We start from the raw sequence: 22,432 nt of genomic DNA, 5'->3' as shown, positions 1-22,432 counted from the left end.
TAACGTCTTATAAATATCGACGAACGCCGGCTGCACGCACGAAAAAAATTTGTCACGTTCCGCCTGAGCCGAGCATGCAAGGAACCGGCCAACCACATGTGCGAGAAAATCTTCTATAATATCAAACAGGTTAAAGGTGGGCTTTTTAACTAATATTATTCGTGATTATATTCAAACAAATTTATTTAAATTAAATTTTGAAAAAAAACTTTAAATATATTTGAAAATTAAAAAGTATGTAATTTTTCATCAATGTTTTCTTATGACGTTATCACGTAAAATTATCGTCCGTAAACAGACTTTACAGACAATTCCCCCCCCCCCCTCTTTTTTTTTAATTAATCACTATTATCGTATCTTCATAGAAGAACACCCTAGTTATAAATTTTAGTAGTAACCACTGTAAGCGTCAGGGGCGGACCAAGGATTGACTTCAGGAGCAAAAAAAAAGGGGGGGGGGGGGATGTTTACTGGTAGTCTGGAGCTGGTATAATCCCTGTTTATACTTCAGAAATATTATCCAGTGCATGTTTTACCCTTCTAGGGGCGGGGGGTGCCCCCGTACACCCCCCCCCCCCCCCATTTTCCCCAATACTAGTAAGTGTTACAAGGTTACAATTAAAGACTAACGCCAACAGTTTTAGGTAAAGCGCATTAGCGAGTACTGCGCCACCTACGCAAAATGGCGACTCCTAAGCGTAACGAGTAGAGAGGTGAACATGTAAACTTTATCTAGCAAGAGAATGGCGCCTCTCCATTGGAAAAACTTTGTACGAGAGTGGTTGCACGTCCAAGTCCCTGACCGTTGGATTGGTCGTAATGGTCGAGACGACAGAGCTCTTTATCGCTGGCCTCCACGGTCACCTGGCATAACGACATGAGATTTGTTTTCCCTCTGGGGCTTTATAAAAGATCGTGTCTACGTTCCGCCGCTACCTAATGATCTCCCACAGCTGAGACACAGAATTGAAGAGGCTATTTCTTCCATTACTCCGGACGTTTTAACCAAAGTGCGGGAGGAATTGGACTTTAGGTTGGATATGTGACTATAACTAAAGGTGCATTATATTGAACATTTTTAACATTTGTAAGAAAATCTAGGTTCGTTTACCTTCAATTTGACGCATGATTTGTCTGAAAATAGTCAAAATTAAACTGTTATAATTGTTACCATTGAAACTGGGCCATTCTTTTATAGACATCCTGCACAGCTGAACCACCCTGCCGAGTCCGAGTGCCACGTCAGCACTCGAGGCCGCGGGAGCAAATGACGTCACAGTCGCGCCACGTGGAGCGACAGTGGCCGCGGACTGCTCGGAGATGGGGGGAGGGGCGGGCGCCGGCCGGCCTCATCGCTAGCAGCCGCGCAACACTTCCTAGCGGTAGCGCTAGGGGTAGAATAGAAGGTACATAACATGAATGGCTGGAGCTGCTGTCGGCCCTGCAGCCCCCTCGCTGAGGGGCCGCGCTTGGCTCAGCCGAGCGACGAGACGCCGTGTGCAGTGCGGGAGACGGAGACGTCTCGCGCCAGACAGCCAGAGAGAGAGAAAAAGAGAGAGGAAGAAAGAGAAATGAGAGAGAGAAAGACAAAAATAGTGATGGAGAATGAGAGAAATAAAAAGAGAGAAAGAGAGGGATAGAGAGAGAGAAAGAGAGAGAAAGAGTAAGAGAAAGAGAGAAAGAGTAAGAGAAAGAGAGAAAGAGTAAGAGAAAGAGTGAGAGAGTGAGAGAGTGAGAGTGAAAGAGTGAGAGAGTGAGAGAGTGAGAGAGAGAGAGAGTGTGTGTGTGTGCTTTGAATATATATACTGTATAGAAGTCGCCAGCCCAGGTTAAAATTTCTAATACGGTTTTGAGGTAGTTGGTTAATTCACCGCCGCAATCGCCACCATCTCTAGGGCATCGACTTGTGGTGGTCCCTAGCGGACAAGTCTCGAACTCTTCAAACACCCCTTCCCCCTCCCGTTGAACGACGTTGAGCTGCAGTGAATGATGGATGAGGGGAGCGGGGAATGACAGCGGGCGACAGCGCTGCGCTCTAACGGGTAAATAACAACTAAGACGATACAGGGCGTTACGGCAGCGCACTGCAGCGGTGAAGTTCCCAAGCTGCTCATCATAAGCTTCTGAAAAACGTAGAGTAAATCCTATCCACTCGCGACTTCTATACAGTATATATATTCAAAGGTGTGTGTGTGTGTGTGTCCGTTCCGAAGGCCGAACTATCCCCTACCTCCCCTCCCAAGCCAGAGCCCTTGAAGGGTAGTTTGGAAGTCAGCCTACAGATCCATATGTAAACCTTCCCTAGCCGTGGCAAAAAGCCACAACACCAGGGGCAAGTGTGGCGACACACTTGCTCATCAACGACATGCCTTGTGCATGCCAAAAGACAAATAAAAGACAAGAGGGCCGGGGGGGGGGGGAGCATTCCCCTTCTAAACTCTTGAACTCTTAATGACTACAAAATGGGAGGACAAGAGCCCCTAATAAGGCTTGCACCTCCCCCACTGAGGGATTACTAAATGATGATCGAGTGGCGGCGCGGCAAAGCTTCAACTGTATGGGGATTGCTCCCTCTTGCGTCCATCAGGCATAGGGCACTGCTCGTCCCACATGGGCGCGTGGCACGCTGGGGAGACGCCCAGTGGCATAGTGCAGGGGGAGAGTTATATGTGCTGCTGTCTGGAGCGGATGTGAGTGGTTCGTGTTCTCACTCACCGCCAGGGGCGCTTGCGTCCCTGGCCATCAAATTCCAGTCTCGGAGAAGACAACAAAGCGAACCTTGAGTCCAAGTGCCCAACCCCCGCATGGTAGACTTTTTCTACTCAGACCAACTCTTCATCCTGACCATCCTCTGTCTCCTGTAAATTCCTACACGTAATGCATGCCAATTTGCATCCCGCATGAAAGTGCCCAGGGTTTTCCCTGTGTCTATGCAGGTTTTACCTGAGCCCAACATAACTAGTAGTTTAGACTAGAGATAAGAGTGAGGGGAGTTAGTCATGGCAACAATTGCTGCCATGGCTGGCCAATCCCCTCCTAGCACATGATGCATGCGACCCTCTCCCTGCATGGCTAATCCCAGCATGACTAGGCGTATAGGCTTCGGCCTGAGACGCACTTAGGTCCCTCTCTAACCCGGACCCCTCCCAAACACACTTAGTTTTTAGTTATGTTAAGAAAATAATAAAAAAAATCGCAGGGGGAGGGGAGGGAGAACGTCACAACACGCAGAACAGCTACCAGCTCCGGGTCGCCGCGTCCAAGGCAAAGATATCACCCACGTTTCGGTCGACCTTACAGTCGCCATCATCAGGGAGCAGTTACCCACGGAGCTCATTGCAACAAGTTCCCTTGCCTTTTGATACGGTAGCACGAGAAGGGAGTGTTTCCCGATTGGCTGCAGTTCCCGAAACGTTGCGACTGTTGGTGTCGTGAGAAGACTGTTCGACTGTCCTAATTCCTTGCACACAATTTTCTGTTCCGTCTATGCATTTTACATTGGCTGTTTTTGCCTTTTCTGTGTGATTGCGAAATTGTTTTGACGTGACGTCTAATAAATCGATGAACGGCGGCTGCACGCACGAAAAAGGATGACTCATTGTCCTGTTATGCACATTGTCCCGTTACGCTCATTGTACGCTTGCGCTGCAGCCATCTCTCTTCCACTCGATTGGAACAACCATCGATTTGACTTTTTCGAGGCACATTAAACTTGAAACACTTCCATTCGTTTCCTACTTTTCCTATCATCGTCCTATCCTTAACAGAATAACACAGATTAAAAGAAGTTAAATAGCAAACATGTATAAAAGTTATAGTTAAAATAATCTCTTCGTTAAAGTAATAAACATATTTGAATTAATGAGTGCAAATAAAAGTAAATTTATTAATTAAATTGTAGATTTCATTTCACTCCGTCTTTGTATCCTATTCAAAGTAGTGATAATTCAATAAAAATTATTCAATTTTATTCATTTGAGTATGCAATCATTTCATCAATGTTTTGTTATGACGTCACGTTAAACTATAGTCCGTAAACCGACTTTGCAGACAACCAATTTTTGTCCATTCTTCAGGGTTTTCTTCTATGACATTTAATGTAAACCAACAATGGCTCATATACAAAATAATATTTCAAAACAAGCTTAGTCAGGGTCAACGATCATACTCCCCCTTCAGTTAGGCCCAGGTGTTAGCTTCTGCTTCACATATTGACAATGGTAATATGTTCATTTAATCAATTATATTATATTTATTCATCTATCAACTTTATTGTCCTACACTGGTTTTATTTCCACCCAATAGTACCTGTTACCTCACATTTCAGTAAAATTGTTACCATTTAAAGGGTAAAAATATACACACACAAAACTAAGCTATATATATATATATATATATAAATAAAGAAAAAAAGTCAGCAAGTAATAATGGATGATAGTAAGTAAAATTGTCTTGAGAAATTCTTCAGTGGAGTAATGATTTTTAAAAACGCCTTGTTTGTATTGCCTGCATCCTGGGTTAATACCGAACAACTGTGTTCCTCCACACACGCGCGCTGCACTGAAGGAGTGGTCGCCGTGGCACCGAGTCTGAGGAGCGAGGAGCCTGCAGTGGTTCCCCGATGCCCTCCGCTGCACGGCGGCGAACAGACAACTGGACCCCCCCCCCCCCCCTCCCCCTTTTCCAGTAACCTGGAGGAGTCCCCGATGCAACCAGGAAACGGGGAGTCAAGGGGAAGAGGAAGCCGGGGTATGGAGTATTTTCAATGTTTAGTCCCGACTGTTGAAGGTCTCCGCCTCGTCAGGGGTGTGTGTGTCGGCGAGGCGTGATGATAAGCGCGACGCTCGCTGGTGCTTCTAGCGCGGAGTCTCCTCTGGACTGGCGCGCAGTCTTCTCGTCGTCACAGGATAACTGTGAAATCTGAGCGGTGATCGCAACATTATATGGCCGAGAAATGAAGATAAAGGTGTAATGCAAGTCCTTTGAGTGCTTCCAAGAATCTGCACCGGTTGTCTTACGCCTGAACATTACCCTGAAAACATGCCTTTTCGCCATTTTTAAAATCTTATAAAAATACAGTATAAAAACTAAGTACTTTTTCGGCCCACAGAGAATACTTAAATGCTTTTCGTTAACATACCCCACTCGGATATCTTAAGTAGTTTTGAAATCGCGTTGTTTTTTCCTTAAGCTCTGCGCAAAAGTATGAGTATCCAGGTAGACGGGGCCCTTAAAAACTTTGTACTGTTACTAAAATACTACGCCACGGCACTTGTAAAATCATTTTCTTGGAAGAACAACACCCGACTACACTATACATTTTTCCCTTTACAGTGATTTGGGGAAGGGGGAGGGGAGTCCGCTCCTCCCCCCTTTTCAAGGAATGGCCGCCCTTGCGTGGTGCCTCGCAGACAGTTTCCGACATTCCTAACAGGAGCGCATGCTCTTCCGTTACCGACGCAACTGTAACGTAAAATGTTTGCCATGAAATTCTACACCCACATTCATTTTATAACGTTAACGTAACTTATTCCCATTTTCAATAGCATCAAAATTTCTCAGGACAAATAAGCAAAACCATGTTCGTAATTGGAGATCCAGGTTCGTTCCAGAGTGGCTAGCAAACCCGTAGTTTTCCAGGTTTGGTAAAAACACTCAGGGCCGGTGCAAGGTAAATTGGCGCCCTAGGCGAAAAACCTTAATTGCCCCCCCCCCCCCCCCCCGGAAACAACAAAATAAAATCAAATGTAAGCAGCTTGTGTTTTTTTTTTACTTTTTTACTTATTACAAATCATAAACAGGTCACCGTGGACTTTAAATATTTACTTATATCAATATAAACATTCCAAACTGTTACAAAAATCCATTTTCATCTAGTTTCAATAATCGTTAAACATATTATATGAGCTGTTATGTGTCGTGCTGCGCCGCCCCCAGCTACTTGGCGCCCTGGGCGGTTGCCTAGTTCGCCTATATGGACGCGCCGGCCCTGAAAAAACTTTCTCCTCCTGATATTATATATTCGCCAATAACTATCAATAATTCAAATACAAAATCGCTGCTCGTACACACTACTGCAGCAGGCAACTATAAATTATTTAAGCATACTGTAAACAGCAATGGTCAATGGCGCGTGGTACAAGTGTTGATTTGGGCACTCATGAGCAGGAAGGAATGAGAGATACAGGTTGGGAACGGGGAAGAAAGTACGTGTGCATGAAAACTTCCTGCTTTAAATTTTATTTTTCATTAACCTCATAATTAAAAATAGTCAAGTCGAGTCCCCGATTAGAAACACCTTTTAATTGGCTTCTTTTCAATTTTTACCATCTTTATACCACAAATGAACCGAAATAATGCATTATGTAAAGATGGATTTTTTTTACAAAAGGCATGGGGATCTTTTTTTACTAATTACAGTTCACTCTTAGAAAGATAATAGCAATCCCAAATTATGGACGCCCTGTGTCTTTCGTGAAAATATGAATATATCGGCGATGAGTAGCCGACCCCTGCAGCAACTGGCAACACCGCCGAGAGAGACGTTGCACCGCTGTACCGAGACCTGCTCAGCGCCACGGCCTGTGATCCATCACAGGAGCGGACCTGGAAGGTATGCAAGTACCGCGAAGAGCTGACCAGTCACCAGCTCGGCTGCACGAGCGCGTCGACTCGCGCGAATCCGTGGAATGTCGTTCCTTTTCCTCCTCCCCGTGCGCGCACGACTGCTCTGGGACGCTGCTTGTTACGCCATTTCCCGGGCGACGGCCATCTTGCACAGACTGGTCACATCGAACTTCGTTGCTTCCGGTTACTTGCAATATTTGCAACTAAGATTCCCCAACATAAAATAAACTCCGCTGTGCCACACGCCTAAAAATGGATTAACAATAAATTTATTTCAACACGTATTCGACACGTCTTCGAGTAAGTGAAAATGGCCGCCGTGACCTTATTTACCATTGCACACACGGGTGTACGCAATAGGAGATAGGCATAATGTCCCCCCCCCCCCCATTTTTTCTATCACCCCAAACTGTTCAACAAAAAATGTAAAGAATTTGAAAGCAAATTGAGGGGAAAATGGTTATAAACACCCCCTCCCCACTAAATGAAATTCGGCATACACCAATCCCTCACTTAGCACGACTAATGCGTTACTAAATACGTTCGTGTTATTCGAAATCGCTTATCCTGAAGCATAGGCGTGCCCAGACATTTCCATTAGGGGGGGCCCTGCTAAATTTTTAAATCAGAAGCTGAATTTAGAATGTTGAATAGCTTAAATACATTCACTCATTGACTTGTTTATTATATTTTTAACATTCTTGAAAATATGTTTTTTTTTCCATAGACAATGTTTAAAGGGTATTTACATATTTTTCCCTCTCGAATTTTCCAATAGCTTGGTCCAGATCTACCTTGAAATGAACTTCTTTTTAGTGAATTCACAGCAATTCAGACAACAGAACTTTAACAAACCTCTTAATTTTTTTTTTGCTTGGCCATTTTAAGGGACCTCGTGTTTTAAATAAACTAAGGCGGCTGTATTTCCAGAACGATAAAACGTGTAAAAATATTGTTAATTAGCACGCTGCAACACTGAAACACAGTTTGAGTGTCACAGTGCGAGGAATATACGAATATTAACGAACACATTAGAGAAAATGCCGATCTGAGTGATTACATTAGGGGGGGCCATGGCCCACCTGGCCCCCCCTGTAGGCACGCCTATGTCCTGAAGAATTAGTCTCCTCCATACATACATACATACATACATACATATCCATACATATAAGGCTAATTTATTTATTGTGTTCCAAAATGTGTAGGGACATATTCTTTACACGATGAAAAAGCGTAGGATAACATTTGACTATAAATAACCACCGAATACTTTAATGACAAATACGACACCGCGTAACGGGAGATATGGTAACGTAACTTACCGCGGCAGCTGGTTGGCTTGCCCGCCGCCAGGGCAACACGTGCGTGCGTCTGTCTGCTGTAGCAGTGCGTAGTTGTTACCACACTTGAGAAAATAAAACCCACTTTTATGAAACTATGTACGAACTATCTAACTTTAGAACACACAGACACTATACATTCAACTTATAACTCTTACAAAAGTGTGCTACACAAATCAGTAACAGATAAGCAGATTTTGATTTCCCCCCACAGAACAAACATGAAATGAAAGTACATATTTAACCGTAAACAAAATATAAAATTGCTTATATATTTTCTTGAGCTAAATTAAAGGTGCTGCTATCTTGCTCTTTCTTGATTAAAACGTGTCCAATTTAATCGGTTTTGGTTTCTGCTCTGTCAAAAAGGATCTGTTATCTTTACATCGTTGTTGGATTCCTTTTATCACAGCACTTTTGCGTTCTTTATTTTGGATAATTTATTCTAGGACAGAGAATACTTCGTTTATCAAACTGACAAATTTGGCAACAGCTTTTTTGTTCAGTTCTCTTTTCGGATATGCATTTTATTCTTTATATATCTGACGCAAAACACTGTTCCTCGTCAGGTTCGGTTATTTATTCAGCTGCGAGTTCAGCAGTTAGTGAACATCTGCAACTCGAGGTCGTGACATCCTAGACCAGGGGTCGGCAACCTGCGGCTCGCGAGCCACATGCGGCTCTTTGGATGTGAAGCTGCGGCTCTTTAGTTCGTACCAGAAATACTGCATCACCAGTCATTTATACAGAAAATACTTTTTTATTACAAACCAGTAGTAAGTCTGGTTTTTTTCCACGCTTGTTACATTTTACTAAACAAAATGTCATCAAGCAGTTAAATTATCCATTTAAAGCTATCCATCCGCCCGAGTACTTACGGGCCCACCCAACAGATAGGCTTATATATGAATAAATTTTTCTTATGAATAAATAGATTAGTTTTTTTTTATCAAAAAACTTTATTTATGCAAGTAGGTACTATTTATTGTTGGCAAGAAAAAAATTTTGTGGCTCTTTAAAAACATTGAAATTTTTGTTAATTTTAATTTTTGGCTCTTCCGACTCAAAAGGTTGCCGACCCCTGTCCTAGATGATGGCCCGTGTCCACGATATCGACTGTCTCGTCTTTCAAACGATCTTCGGTAGATTCGAATCTCTGGGATACTTCTGTGGAAGAAGGGCACAACGTTCTCCACACACATCTAAGGCAGGACAGCGATATTTCCTTCCAGCTATACGCAATGTTACCAATTGCATTTTTTAAGTTGTTAATATTTCCAAAATTATCGCAGGTTTGCTTATTACCCCGTCCTTGGTGGCAGTCGGCTGGCGGAACGAATTTCAAAGATGATAAGCTTTCAAAGTTGCAGTAACACCCTGATCCAGAGGCTGTAACAGCGATCTTATGTTTTTTCTGTTAAAAACACCACCTTTACATTTTCAAACAAATTAGTTATTTCGGTTGGATGACACAGGTGCGTTATCCAAAATTAACAATACTTTGTTCTACAGATTGTGTGCCTTGTTGTATGCAGTCGCTTCCGGTGCGAAAAAGTTGCGAAACCAGCCACTGAAAAGGGCAGCAGTCATCCAACCCTTGCGTTTAGCTTTCCATTTAACAAGCACGTGACTTTTGGAGTTTATCAGTACCCTTGGATTGTCCGAATGATACACTAAAAGAGGTTTTAATTTATGGTCGCCAGCTGCATTGTTGCCCAGTAAAATTGTAAAACGATCTTTTGAAACTTTGATCGCGGTGCAGTTATTTTCATCCTTGGACATGTATGTTCGGCCTAGCATCCCCCCACCCCCAATTGTACACTTATTGTGCACTGTACCCTCCTTCTTTGATAATGTCTTCAAGTACTCTCTAAAAAAAATTGTACTTTTACAAGGGAAATTCTTGGAAATCCTGTTGCCAAGGATATTTCTTGCAAAACTACAAGGCAGTGCCTTGCAAAATCGCACATGGTACAAAGCTCTGCCTTGTAGTTTTACAAGTAATATCCTTGGCAACAGGGTTTCCAAGGACTTTCCTTGTAAAATATACAAAAATTTATTTCAGTGTACATCTGGAAAGTTTTCAGCTGCTTCTGCATCTGCACTCGCGGCCTCGCCTTCTTTTTTATGCAATGAAAATTGTACCTTTCCACGAACTTTACAAACCATCCTTTACTGGCAAGAAAGCTGGCATTACCGTCAGGATATCTACACTTTAACTTTTTCAAAAAATAAAAGTGTTTTTTTTGCGTATCACCGCTTGGTTCATACCAGGTTTTTTTTTTTCTTCATTGCACCATTCATTTAATAACCTTTCCATGTGAATCATGTGTTCATTTCTGTTCCGGTATCTAATATCAAATACATTCCCGCTAGTACCAACAACATATAACATAGACAAACGTTTGATGGAGTCTTTATTTCGCACAGTTGAGTCGCTCAAACCTAAAGAGCGACCAATATGTGTGTGGCCATGACATTCTGCGCTCTGTAATACTTCAAGTTTTGTCTCAAGACTAAAAGTTTTAAGTTTCTTAACGCTACTCGGAACACAATGCGTCAGCCTCTCGCTCGGAAGCCATGATTCCAACTGCAGTTGCTTGCGCACGTACAGCTGACGGCAAACAACAATTGTGCTTGCTAGACTGAAGTTCATCAAGGGCCGGTGGCGTACGCGCGGACGTAAAAACATCTCGTCCTCCACACTCCAAAGCTGTGACTAAACTCGCCGTAGCTGATGTTTGTAGAACAGGCGATAGCATGGTCTGATCTGCGCGCGCATCTCTTCCCCCCTCCTCCTGGTTAAACAGCACTACATGTATGTATGTACGTCACGGCACGTCTGTTTACCGAGTTGAAGCAGACCTCGTGACGTCACCCGACTTTTTTTGACGTGACGTCTCATAAATCGATGAATGCCGGCTGCACGCACGAAAAAGGATGACTCATTGTACCGTTACGCACATTGTCCCGTTACACACATTGTACGCTTGCGCCGCATCTATCTCTTTTCAACTCGATTGGAACAACCATCAATTTGAATTTTTCGAGGCACATTAAACTTGAAACACTCCCATTCGTTTCCTACTTTTCCTATCATCGTCCTATCCTTAACAGAATAACACAGATTGGAAGAAGTTAAATAGCAAACATGTATAAAAGTTATAGTTAAAATGATCTCTTCGTTAAAGTGATAAACATATTTTAATTAATGAGTGCAAATAAAAGTAAATTTATCAATTAAATTGTAGATTTCATTTCACTCCTTCTTTGTATCCATACAAAATAGTGATAATTCAATAAAAATGATTCGATTTTATTCATAAAAGATTGCAATCATTTTATCAATGTTTTGTTATGACGTTGCCACGTTTAACTATCGTCCGTAAACCGACCTTACAGACAACCGATTGTTAGGAAAGAATTTGAATTAATCGTTCTCAGCGTGGCGCCGCTGCACATTCGCACCGTGCTGCAGACTGCTAGTGTAAGTTTCCCCTCGTAATCTGCAGAGCGAGGGATTAAGTTTTATCGCCAAGACTCGCTCATAAATCCGTTATCTAGATCTGCTGCGACTTGAACCTTCGCAGGGACGGGAAGCGCTTCTATGAAACACTCCCCACTTTACAGCTTTGTCGCACCTCCGTGGTCCTTCTGGGGTTCTCGTTGCTACGTCCGGACTTGCTAGAGGCTCCTCGTGGTTCAGAACTGAACTGTTTTCGCGACAGACACGTTCCGGTCGTGGCCGATTGTAAAAGGGCCTATCTGCACAGCCGGAGGTTCGAACCTTTGAATATATATACTGTATAGCAGTCACCAGCCCAGGCTAAAATTTCTAATACGGTTTTGAGGTAGTTGGTTAATTCACCGCCGCAATCGCCACCATCTCTAGGGCATCGACTTGTGGTGGTTCCTAGCGGACAAGAGTCGAACTCTTCAAACACCCCTTCCCCCTCCCGTTGAACGACCTTGAGCTGCAGTGAATTATAGGTAGGGGGTGCGGGGAATGACAGCGGGCGACAGTACTGCGCCCTAACGTGTAAATAACAACTAAGACGATACAGGACGTTACGGCAGCGCACTGCAGCGGTGAAGTTCCCAAGCTGTCATCATACGCTTCTGAAAAACGTAGAGTAAATCCTATCCACTCGCGACTTCTATACAGTATATATATTCAAAGTTCGAACCCAAAACGTTCCTTGGTCATAAGTCTGCGCGTAGCGACCTGCTCGACAATAAACAAAATTACTGTTATGAGACCCGATTTTGTACGTATGAAAAAAAAACAGGGCAGAAAAGTTTTTAAATCAGAGGTATTAATACTAGTTTAATACTAAATTCAGCCATCACATTCCTTTAAAACTTTCACAGGCCCCGTTACAAACACTGCAAAGTCTTCGAAGTGCGTGAAATTCTAAATGCTCTACGGCAAACTAAGACCTGCACCGACCTGCCACATGCCCACCAATGAAAACCGTAAGGCCATCATCAGTCAAGAAACGCACACTTAAAGCAGCAAAAACGAGGAGTTGGCAAGTTGGCGTACCGGCTACACAAACGAAGGCGACGGACCTTGTCATTCGATAACACGCAACTCATCACTGCCGAGAGCATTCCGGAAACAGACACAGGTACTCGTAACGTTTCTTAACACCGCCATCTTGGATCCATCCATCTTATATTTTGACGTGACGTCTAATAAATCGATGAACGCCGGCTGCAAGCACGATAAAGTGTCCAGTTACGCTCATTGTTCCGTTACGCGGTGTCCCGTTACGCTGCCGGCGAGTGCAGTAATAATAGGTTATGTTACAATTGACTAAAAAATTATGGTGATTCATATAATTGATGATAGATATTTGATTACAGTTTATTTATATGAAAACTTGTCGATAATTATATTTAAACTTTATAGCTAAACGCCAGTTTTTTAAATTAATTACAAGTCATCTACACGTGAACTGCTTAGTCGACTGTTTATAAAGTGAAGTGAAAAGTTAATGTGGTTTTCATTGCTTATTACAACAACAATTTCGGCAATAAAGGTTAATTATTCTTGCATTTTAAAAATCTGATTAGTAGTATAAATTCAAGTATTTATTCTTTTATTATTAAAATAAAAATGATTCAATTTTATTAATCAAAGTATGCAATCATTTCATCAATGTTTTGTTATGACGTTGTCACGTTGAACTATCGTCCGTAAACCGACTTTACAGACAACCAATTTTTGTTGCTACAATTATAATTTTGAACTATTTATTCCAATTTTAGGCGTGTCAAGCAGTAGCGGATCCAGAGGGGGGGCTAAGGGGCTCAAGCCCCCCCCAAAAAGCATCTGGGTCCACTATTGTTTTAGTGTTTGCCTTGATAAAGCCTAGCTTCAGCTGGGTCAAGCCCCTCCCAAATCAAAATCCTGGATCCACCACTGGTGTCAAGATATAAAAACACATCTCCCAAACCTTCTACACCTTACCACATGTTCACTAACAGTTGGCTCTAGTAAGCACCAAGAGGAAATAACTTACTGTTTCACGCAGACGACTACAAGTATCGTAATAATCAGTCCAGTTCACGAGTGCCATTTTTCAACAAGTAGCCGAAAGCTTAACGTTCGCAGGCTTTCACGGCCATGTCTGAAGTAGCTTGGCTTCCTTGTTTGTAGCCGTGTCCTTGTGCGAATAATTCACCGACGTTTCGGTCGACGCTGCAATGTCGAATCGAAACGTCGGTGAATTATTCGCTAAGGACGCCGGCTACAACCCAGACGCCAAGCTACTTCAGCCGAAGCTTAGTTCTATGCCATGTCGAACAAACAAAAGAAAATTTTTAGCACGGAAGCTTGATTGTAGTTGTATCAAAATCTTTTGAACTGCAAGATGGCGGGTGTTGGGAGGCGGGAAGCCTTTTCACAGACGAGAGAGCCAAACTCCTGATCGTGCATCTTCGGTTTTTTTGTTCATTGTAACTCACGATAACTAATGGTCAATTAGGTTAGGTTAGCTACATTAAAAATACTTTGAAACATTGTGGACGGTTGATTTGGTTAGGATAGCTACAGTAAAGATACTGTGAAAAAATGTAAACGGTTTCCTAGCGCTGGATAGCTACATATTAAAAAGTTATTTGCTAAGCAACCATAAAATGATTTTACAGTATTTTTATGTAGCTATACTTACCTAACATAACCAACCATCCACAATGTTTTAAAGTATTTATTATGTAGCTAACCTATCCTAATCGACCGCAAAGTTTAACGCCACACCGGTTTATACAATGAGATAGAAAAAGCGAGCATGAACTTCGGGGGAGTTCGTGTGTGGCTCTCTCGTCTGTGAAATGAAGGCAGACCCAAGAGCAGACTCGTCAGCAGGCGCCCGGCGACGGACGAGTGTGTCGGAAATAGAGCCGAGGCACAGAACACAGGAGCCGACAGAAGCGCAACTGGACAAGCCACAGATCTGCGGCCCTAACAGGAATAGTCTGGCTGGCAGCCCGGCGGGAAAACGACGAAAGTCACCCGGTGAAATGCTGACAACAATGTCCAAGTTCCCGCCCTTTTGCTTAGCAGTTTATTTCTACTCTGTCCAACTCTTCTTCCGGAACCATCCTCCTGTTTCCTGTAACCAACCTGCATTACATTTTTGCATCCCGCATGTAAGTGCCCAGGGTTTTCCCTGTGTCTATGCAGGTTTTACCTGGGCCCAACTTATCTAGTTTTTAGTCTAGAATAGTCAGTGAGGGGAGTTAGTCATGGCGCCAATCGCTGCCATGGCTGGCAAATCCCCCTCCTAGCACATGATGCATGCTACCCCTCCTGCATGGCTAACACCCTGCATGATTAGAGCGTATAGGCTTCGGCCTGAGACGCACTTAAAGAGTCTATTCCTAAACCGGACCCCTCCCAAACACAGTTTTTAGTTAGGTTAGGGGAAAAAAAAAAGAACACAGAAGGACTTGCCACCCAGCTCCGCTACTCAGATCTCTTGAAATGCGATTAGCGACAGTGATCCAAGAGCCCGGATCACCAACTGGAGTAACAGAAACACACCATTTACGAGGCTTTCACCACATCATCTTCCCAAACAGCCGTTCTGACCGTCGCTCGTTCTCACGCGCCCAGTTCAATTCGTCATTTTCCCACGGCGCTGCGTCACGTGACCGCGGAGGCCGGCGAAAAAAAAAAAGAGCTCTGTCGTCTCGACCAATATGACGGTCAGGGACTTCCGACGTTCAAAAAACTGTCGTAAAAAAAGATTCCAATGGGAAGGGCCTCCCAAATAAAATTTTCATGTCCATCCTCCACTAATCGGTAGAGACCGGAAAAATTCGCGGGTTCAATGACCTCCAGGGTGAACTCCATAGTTCTACGTACACTCGGTCAAATCTCAAATGCCACCCACTCATTGGCTGCTGTCTCGTGAGACGTCCCAACGTAGCAGCCTGTGATTCGATAAAGCTTTAGGTCGGGTGTTTTCTCATTGGCCCCAGAGTCATCCAGGCGAGTTGTGAGCCAATAGCAGAGGTAGCACTGAGGTATAACTATTTGTAATTTAGCCTGTCGCGAAATGAATTCGCGAATTTTTCCGGTCTCTAGTAATCGGGGATATTACGCTGAGGAGTCGCCATCTTGCGTGGGTGGCGCTGCGAGCGAGAAAACAACAAGGCAGCACTCGCGCGCGCGCTTATCTGAAACTGTTCCGAGTCGCTCTTCAACCGTGACCTTGAACCGACACTGCTCGACGCTCGCGGTACAAGAGGAACGAGGTGCCTGAACGTCAGACGGCAGTAGGAAAGGAAGAGAAGCCTAAGATGTACATCAAGCCCTGTCCCTGCCCGAACACGCCCGAATATTCACCTTCGGCCAACCTCGGGATTTGTTTTATTTTTGCGCAGGAAAAATGAATTAAAATATTAAAAGTTATCGGTTAGGTTAGCTACATTAAAACACTTCAAAACACCATGGACGGTTGGTTAGGTTAGTATAGCTACATTAAAATAAACAGAGAAATAGAAATATATATAAATAAAGCCGAGGTTGGCCGAAGGTGAATATTCGGGCGTGTTCGGGCAGGGACAGAGCTTGATGTACATGTTAGGCTTCCCAGGAAGGTAGGTGGCGTGTCCTCACCTGACGGCAGAGCGGCCAGTTGTCCCCGGAGCCCGCCCCCGGCGCAGATCCCCGCGTCATGTCGCGACTGAGGCCCGGCGCCCGAGGCTGCCAACTGCTGAGCAAACACTTCCCTCCCTCACTCCCCTCCTCCGACGAGCCGACACCTGGCGTCGCCGTTACCTCGTCGCCCCGCGACTCACTCCGACCACGAGGCAGAAACTCCAGTCGCAGAGACGGGGCAGCTGAATTGTTGTCCCTTGGAAGGGCAGCCCTTCAGGATTGTTCTGACAGTAGTGTTTTTGAAAGGTCTGAATTGTTGCCCCTTGGAAGGGCAGCCCTTCAGGATTGTTCTGACAGTAGTGTTTTTGAAAGGTCTGAATTGTTGCCCCTTGGAAGGGCAGCCCTTCAGGATTGTTCTGACAGTAGTGTTTTTGAAAGGTCTGAATTGTTGTCCCTTGGAAGGGCAGCCCTTCAGGATTGTTCTGACAGTAGTGTTTTTGAAAGGTCTGAATTGTTGCCCCTTGGAAGGGCAGCCCTTCAGGATTGTTCTGACAGTAGTGTTTTTGAAAGGTCTGAATTGTTGTCCCTTGGAAGGGCAGCCCTTCAGGATTGTTCTGACAGTAGTGTTTTTGAAAGGTCTGAATTGTTGCCCCTTGGAAGGGCAGCCCTTCAGGATTGTTCTGGCAATGGTTTGTTTGTAAAGCGACTGGAAGGGCAGCCCATCCAATTTCTGAAAACATGTTTCTTTAAGTGTTTAAATAATACTGAAAACTTGCCCCTTGGAAGGGCAGCCCATCAGGATTTTTCTGACAGTAGTGTTTTTGAAAGGTCTGAATTGTTGCCCCTTGGAAGGGCAGCCCTTCAGGATTGTTCTGACAGTAGTGTTTTTGAAAGGTCTGAATTGTTGCCCCTTGGAAGGGCAGCCCATCAGGATTGTTCTGACAGTAGTGTTTTTGAAAGGTCTGAATTGTTGCCCCTTGGAAGGGCAGCCCTTCAGGATTGTTCTGACAGTAGTGTTTTTGAAAGGTCTGAATTGTTGCCCCTTGGAAGGGCAGCCCATCAGGATTGTTCTGACAGTAGTGTTTTTGAAAGGTCTGAATTGTTGTCCCTTGGAAGGGCAGCCCATCAGGATTTTTCTGACAGTAGTGTTTTTGAAAGGTCTGAATTGTTGCCCCTTGGAAGGGCAGCCCTTCAGGATTGTTCTGACAGTAGTGTTTTTGAAAGGTCTGAATTGTTGCCCCTTGGAAGGGCAGCCCATCAGGATTGTTCTGACAGTAGTGTTTTTGAAAGGTCTGAATTGTTGTCCCTTGGAAGGGCAGCCCATCAGGATTTTTCTGACAGTAGTGTTTTTGAAAGGTCTGAATTGTTGTCCCTTGGAAGGGCAGCCCTTCAGGATTGTTCTGACAGTAGTGTTTTTGAAAGGTCTGAATTGTTGTCCCTTGGAAGGGCAGCCCTTCAGGATTGTTCTGACAGTAGTGTTTTTGAAAGGTCTGAATTGTTGTCCCTTGGAAGGGCAGCCCTTCAGGATTGTTCTGACAGTAGTGTTTTTGAAAGGTCTGAATTGTTGTCCCTTGGAAGGGCAGCCCTTCAGGATTGTTCTGACAGTAGTGTTTTTGAAAGGTCTGAATTGTTGTCCCTTGGAAGGGCAGCCCTTCAGGATTGTTCTGACAGTAGTGTTTTTGAAAGGTCTGAATTGTTGCCCCTTGGAAGGGCAGCCCATCAGGATTTTTCTGACAGTAGTGTTTTTGAAAGGTCTGAATTGTTGTCCCTTGGAAGGGCAGCCCTGCAGGATTGTTCTGACAGTAGTGTTTTTGAAAGGTCTGAATTGTTGCCCCTTGGAAGAGCAGCCCTTCAGGATTGTTCTGACAGTAGTGTTTTTGAAAGGTCTGAATTGTTGTCCCTTGGAAGGGCAGCCCTTCAGGATTGTTCTGACAGTAGTGTTTTTGAAAGGTCTGAATTGTTGCCCCTTGGAAGGGCAGCCCTTCAGGATTGTTCTGGCAATGGTTTGTTTGTAAAGCGACTGGAAGGGCAGCCCATCCAATTTCTGAAAACATGTTTCTTTAAGTGTTTAAATAATACTGAAAACTTGCCCCTTGGAAGGGCAGCCCATCAGGATTTTTCTGACAGTAGTGTTTTTGAAAGGTCTGAATTGTTGCCCCTTGGAAGGGCAGCCCTTCAGGATTGTTCTGGCAATGGTTTGTTTGTACAGTGACTGGAAGGGCAGCCCATCCAATTTCTGAAAACATGTTTCTTTAAGTGTTTAAATAATACTGAAAACTTGCCCCTTGGAAGGGCAGCCCATCAGGATTTTTCTGACAGTAGTGTTTTTGAAAGGTCTGAATTGTTGTCCCTTGGAAGGGCAGCCCTTCAGGATTGTTCTGACAGTAGTGTTTTTGAAAGGTCTGAATTGTTGCCCCTTGGAAGGGCAGCCCTTCAGGATTGTTCTGACAGTAGTGTTTTTGAAAGGTCTGAATTGTTGCCCCTTGGAAGGGCAGCCCTTCAGGATTGTTCTGACAGTAGTGTTTTTGAAAGGTCTGAATTGTTGCCCCTTGGAAGGGCAGCCCTTCAGGATTGTTCTGACAGTAGTGTTTTTGAAAGGTCTGAATTGTTGCCCCTTGGAAGGGCAGCCCTTCAGGATTGTTCTGGCAATGGTTTGTTTGTACAGTGACTGAAAGGGCAGCCCATCCAATTTCTGAAAACATGTTTCTTTAAGTATTTAAATAATACTGAAAACTTGCCCCTTGGAAGGGTAGCCCATCAGGATTTTTCTGACAGTAGTGTTTTTGAAAGGTCTGAATTGTTGTCCCTTGGAAGGGCAGCCCTTCAGGATTGTTCTGACAGTAGTGTTTTTGAAAGGTCTGAATTGTTGCCCCTTGGAAGGGCAGCCCTTCAGGATTGTTCTGGCAATGGTTTGTTTGTAAAGCGACTGGAAGGGCAGCCCATCCAATTTCTGAAAACATGTTTCTTTAAGTGTTTAAATAATACTGAAAACTTGCCCCTTGGAAGGGCAGCCCATCAGGATTTTTCTGACAGTAGTGTTTTTGAAAGGTCTGAATTGTTGCCCCTTGGAAGGGCAGCCCTTCAGGATTGTTCTGGCAATGGTTTGTTTGTACAGTGACTGGAAGGGCAGCCCATCCAATTTCTGAAAACATGTTTCTTTAAGTGTTTAAATAATACTGAAAACTTGCCCCTTGGAAGGGCAGCCCATCAGGATTTTTCTGACAGTAGTGTTTTTGAAAGGTCTGAATTGTTGTCCCTTGGAAGGGCAGCCCTTCAGGATTGTTCTGACAGTAGTGTTTTTGAAAGGTCTGAATTGTTGCCCCTTGGAAGGGCAGCCCTTCAGGATTGTTCTGACAGTAGTGTTTTTGAAAGGTCTGAATTGTTGCCCCTTGGAAGGGCAGCCCTTCAGGATTGTTCTGACAGTAGTGTTTTTGAAAGGTCTGAATTGTTGCCCCTTGGAAGGGCAGCCCTTCAGGATTGTTCTGGCAATGGTTTGTTTGTACAGTGACTGGAAGGGTAGCCCATCCAATTTCTGAAAACATGTTTCTTTAAGTGTTTAAATAATACTGAAAACTTGCCCCTTGGAAGGGCAGCCCATCAGGATTTTTCTGACAGTAGTGTTTTTGAAAGGTCTGAATTGTTGTCCCTTGGAAGGGCAGCCCTTCAGGATTGTTCTGACAGTAGTGTTTTTGAAAGGTCTGAATTGTTGCCCCTTGGAAGGGCAGCCTTTCAGGATTGTTCTGGCAATGGTTTGTTTGTACAGTGACTGGAAGGGCAGCCCATCCAATTTCTGAAAACATGTTTCTTTAAGTGTTTAAATAATACTGAAAACTTGCCCCTTGGAAGGGCAGCCCATCAGGATTTTTCTGACAGTAGTGTTTTTGAAAGGTCTGAATTGTTGTCCCTTGGATGGGCAGCCCTTCAGGATTTTTCTGACAGTGGTTAGTTTGTAAAGCTTAGGTTAGGTTAGGTTAGGTTAGGTTAGGTTAGGTTAGGTTAGGTTAGGTTAGGTTAGGTTAGGTTAGGTTAGGTTAGGTTAGGTTAGGTTAGGTTAGGTTAGGGGCAACAATTCAGGATTATAAAATTACGAAAATAGACGCATTTTAAGATACCGGAAGGGCTGCCCATCCAAGGGGCAACAATTCAGACAACCTTTCAAAAACACTACTGTCAGAAAAATCCTGATGGGCTGTCCTTTCAAGGGGCAAGTTTTCAGGATTATTTAAACACTTAAAGAAACATGTTTTCAGAAATTGGATGGGCTGCCCTTCCAGTCACTGTACAAACAAACCATTGCCAGAAAAATCCTGAAGGACTGCCCTTCCAAGGGGCAGCATTTCAGTCGCCCCGCCGAGACTATAGCCGGCATTCAAAGACACAACAATAAGGGTCTAGGTGTTTAATATGCTACACCATGTTCATTTGCACGATAGGGCACGGCCATTACCTTATTGTTAGCCAACGGATTTTGGTGTCCTATCCGCTGCCGTTCCGTTGCCCCAATTCCGCGCATGCGCAGAGCTCACTTGTTTTCCATCGATTTCGACGAGACGGCTGAATAGCATCTGGCGCCATCAACTCGTATATAGACACTTTACTTTCGTGATCTTCGGGCGACGTACCAAGCGAGTTGGTGTGCCAAATTAAACTTTATGATAGCGAAAACTCTCCTGGAATACATTTTGTGCACCTTAATTCTCATAAAAACAAATGCATAATACTTCAGAAAATTAAAATTACAACATTTAATTCGCGCGACAGTGCTGTTATCTGTAAGATTTTTGGCGCGGCATATGGATCGATAGTTGCCAAACGTCCGCTAGAATGCACTGAAATCAGTTTTTAGTAGAGGTGTAAAAGTAACGAAAAAATGTGTACCCGTATGTATTCGTTACTAAAACAATTAGTACTCGTTACTTTCGTATCGTTACTCGTTACTTCTGATACCGCATGACATGGCACATGCTATGTTATGTAACAGCATCGAATCGAGTCGTTATTTCGTACGCGTACAGTATGACGTCGCGTAAATAAAAATAAATCGAATATAAACAATTAAAAATATTTGATAATTAACAGCTTTTGTTAACCAAGAAACAATTAACTCTCATTAGAGCGGCTTTATTATAATATATCTTTTAAGATAAGAACATAAAACGTGAAAATACGCGATTATAAAAAACAAAAACATAGATATTTATAATTTGTAAAAAATACTTTCTTACGTTGTTTCTGTTCGAATCTAAAACTTTGTCTACACACACAATACCTTTAATAAACAGTAAAAAACTTGGACGACGAATTTCCAAATTATACTTTTATTAATAAACAAACATCGTTCTTTGTAACGAATACGCGCGCGCATGCGTGAAACATACGAAAGATGCGAGTAACGAAATGCATTCGTGTGTAACGTTTCGTTACTCGTTACTAGATGCCGCACCCGTTACTCAGTAACGAATACATACGGTTTGCTACAGCTCTAGTTTTTAGCCTCGTGCAGGAGACAGTTTATTAAAACGGTTGCTTTTTAGTTACGTAACAGGGATTGGGTTTCGTACAAGTTCTGGAATACGGTCTGCGAGTTAGGTTATGGTTGTATCGCAACTAAGTAGTGCTTACTCGCTACCGTACCCGAATGTCTTTGAATACAGCTAAAATACCTGGTTTTTTGAAATAGTTTTGGACCCACCCGCTAGATAGTAGCTTTCATAATATACTGCTAACATAGCTGCATTGATTGCGAAAAGTAATGCATAAGCTATCATCAGGCATACAACCCAGTGAAAATTAATTCACTTTAATCTGGTAGCCACGTATTTTGTGGTGTGGCATACCAGAAATTTTTCATCTCCTACTCATTTATATAGAACAGGCTCTTTTATTACAAAACAGCACTACGTGTATTTCGCACAGGGTTAAAATCAATTTTACTAAAAATTAGTCAAGTAAATTAATAAACATAATTAAATTTGATGAAAACTCATCTCAGGAAGGGTTAAGTGTACAGTACACTCATACTAAATTTAAAAACAGTAGAGAAATCACGTCAAAGGACGCTTTAGGACATGACTTACGCTGTCTTGATATTGGGATGATACATCGAATTAATGTAACTATAGAACTGTAGGTCTTAAAAAGGCCTACAGAAAAGTCCGCGATAGCTTATGTCTGTCTTCCAAGGATGACTTACAGTAACTGCTTTAACCTTTTAAAATTGGTTAGCAAATAACGAGTCATTCGCGAAGATATTTTGACCGACGTAGTATTAAACCTTATCCACCAAACCGCGATATTTAGCGCGATATTATTTAATAAGTACCTAGTTAGTACCTAGTTATTTTTATCAGTT

At 43.3% G+C, this 22,432-nt stretch overlaps 1 protein-coding gene across 4 annotated transcripts in view; it reads right to left on the bottom strand.

The window, feature by feature from the left end:
- Nucleotides 1-22,432, bottom strand: part of LOC134528569 (coactosin-like protein) — a 135,865-nt gene that overhangs the window by 12,729 nt on the left and 100,704 nt on the right. For 2 of the 4 annotated variants that reach the window (XM_063362309.1, XM_063362308.1), the window contains exon 2: nucleotides 16,099-16,195. The exons of the other annotated variants lie outside the window; for them this stretch is intronic. In XM_063362309.1, coding sequence (XP_063218379.1) covers nucleotides 16,099-16,195 — 97 coding nt within the window. The remainder of the gene's footprint in view (nucleotides 1-16,098; nucleotides 16,196-22,432) is intronic. 4 annotated transcript variants of the gene reach the window in all.

The sequence above is a fragment of the Bacillus rossius genome, chromosome 1 (assembly GCF_032445375.1).
Source record: "Bacillus rossius redtenbacheri isolate Brsri chromosome 1, Brsri_v3, whole genome shotgun sequence".
NCBI classification, from domain to species: domain Eukaryota; kingdom Metazoa; phylum Arthropoda; class Insecta; order Phasmatodea; family Bacillidae; genus Bacillus; species Bacillus rossius.
Note: the sequence above shows the minus strand (reverse complement) of the source record. Positions and strands in the feature narration are given on the sequence as shown.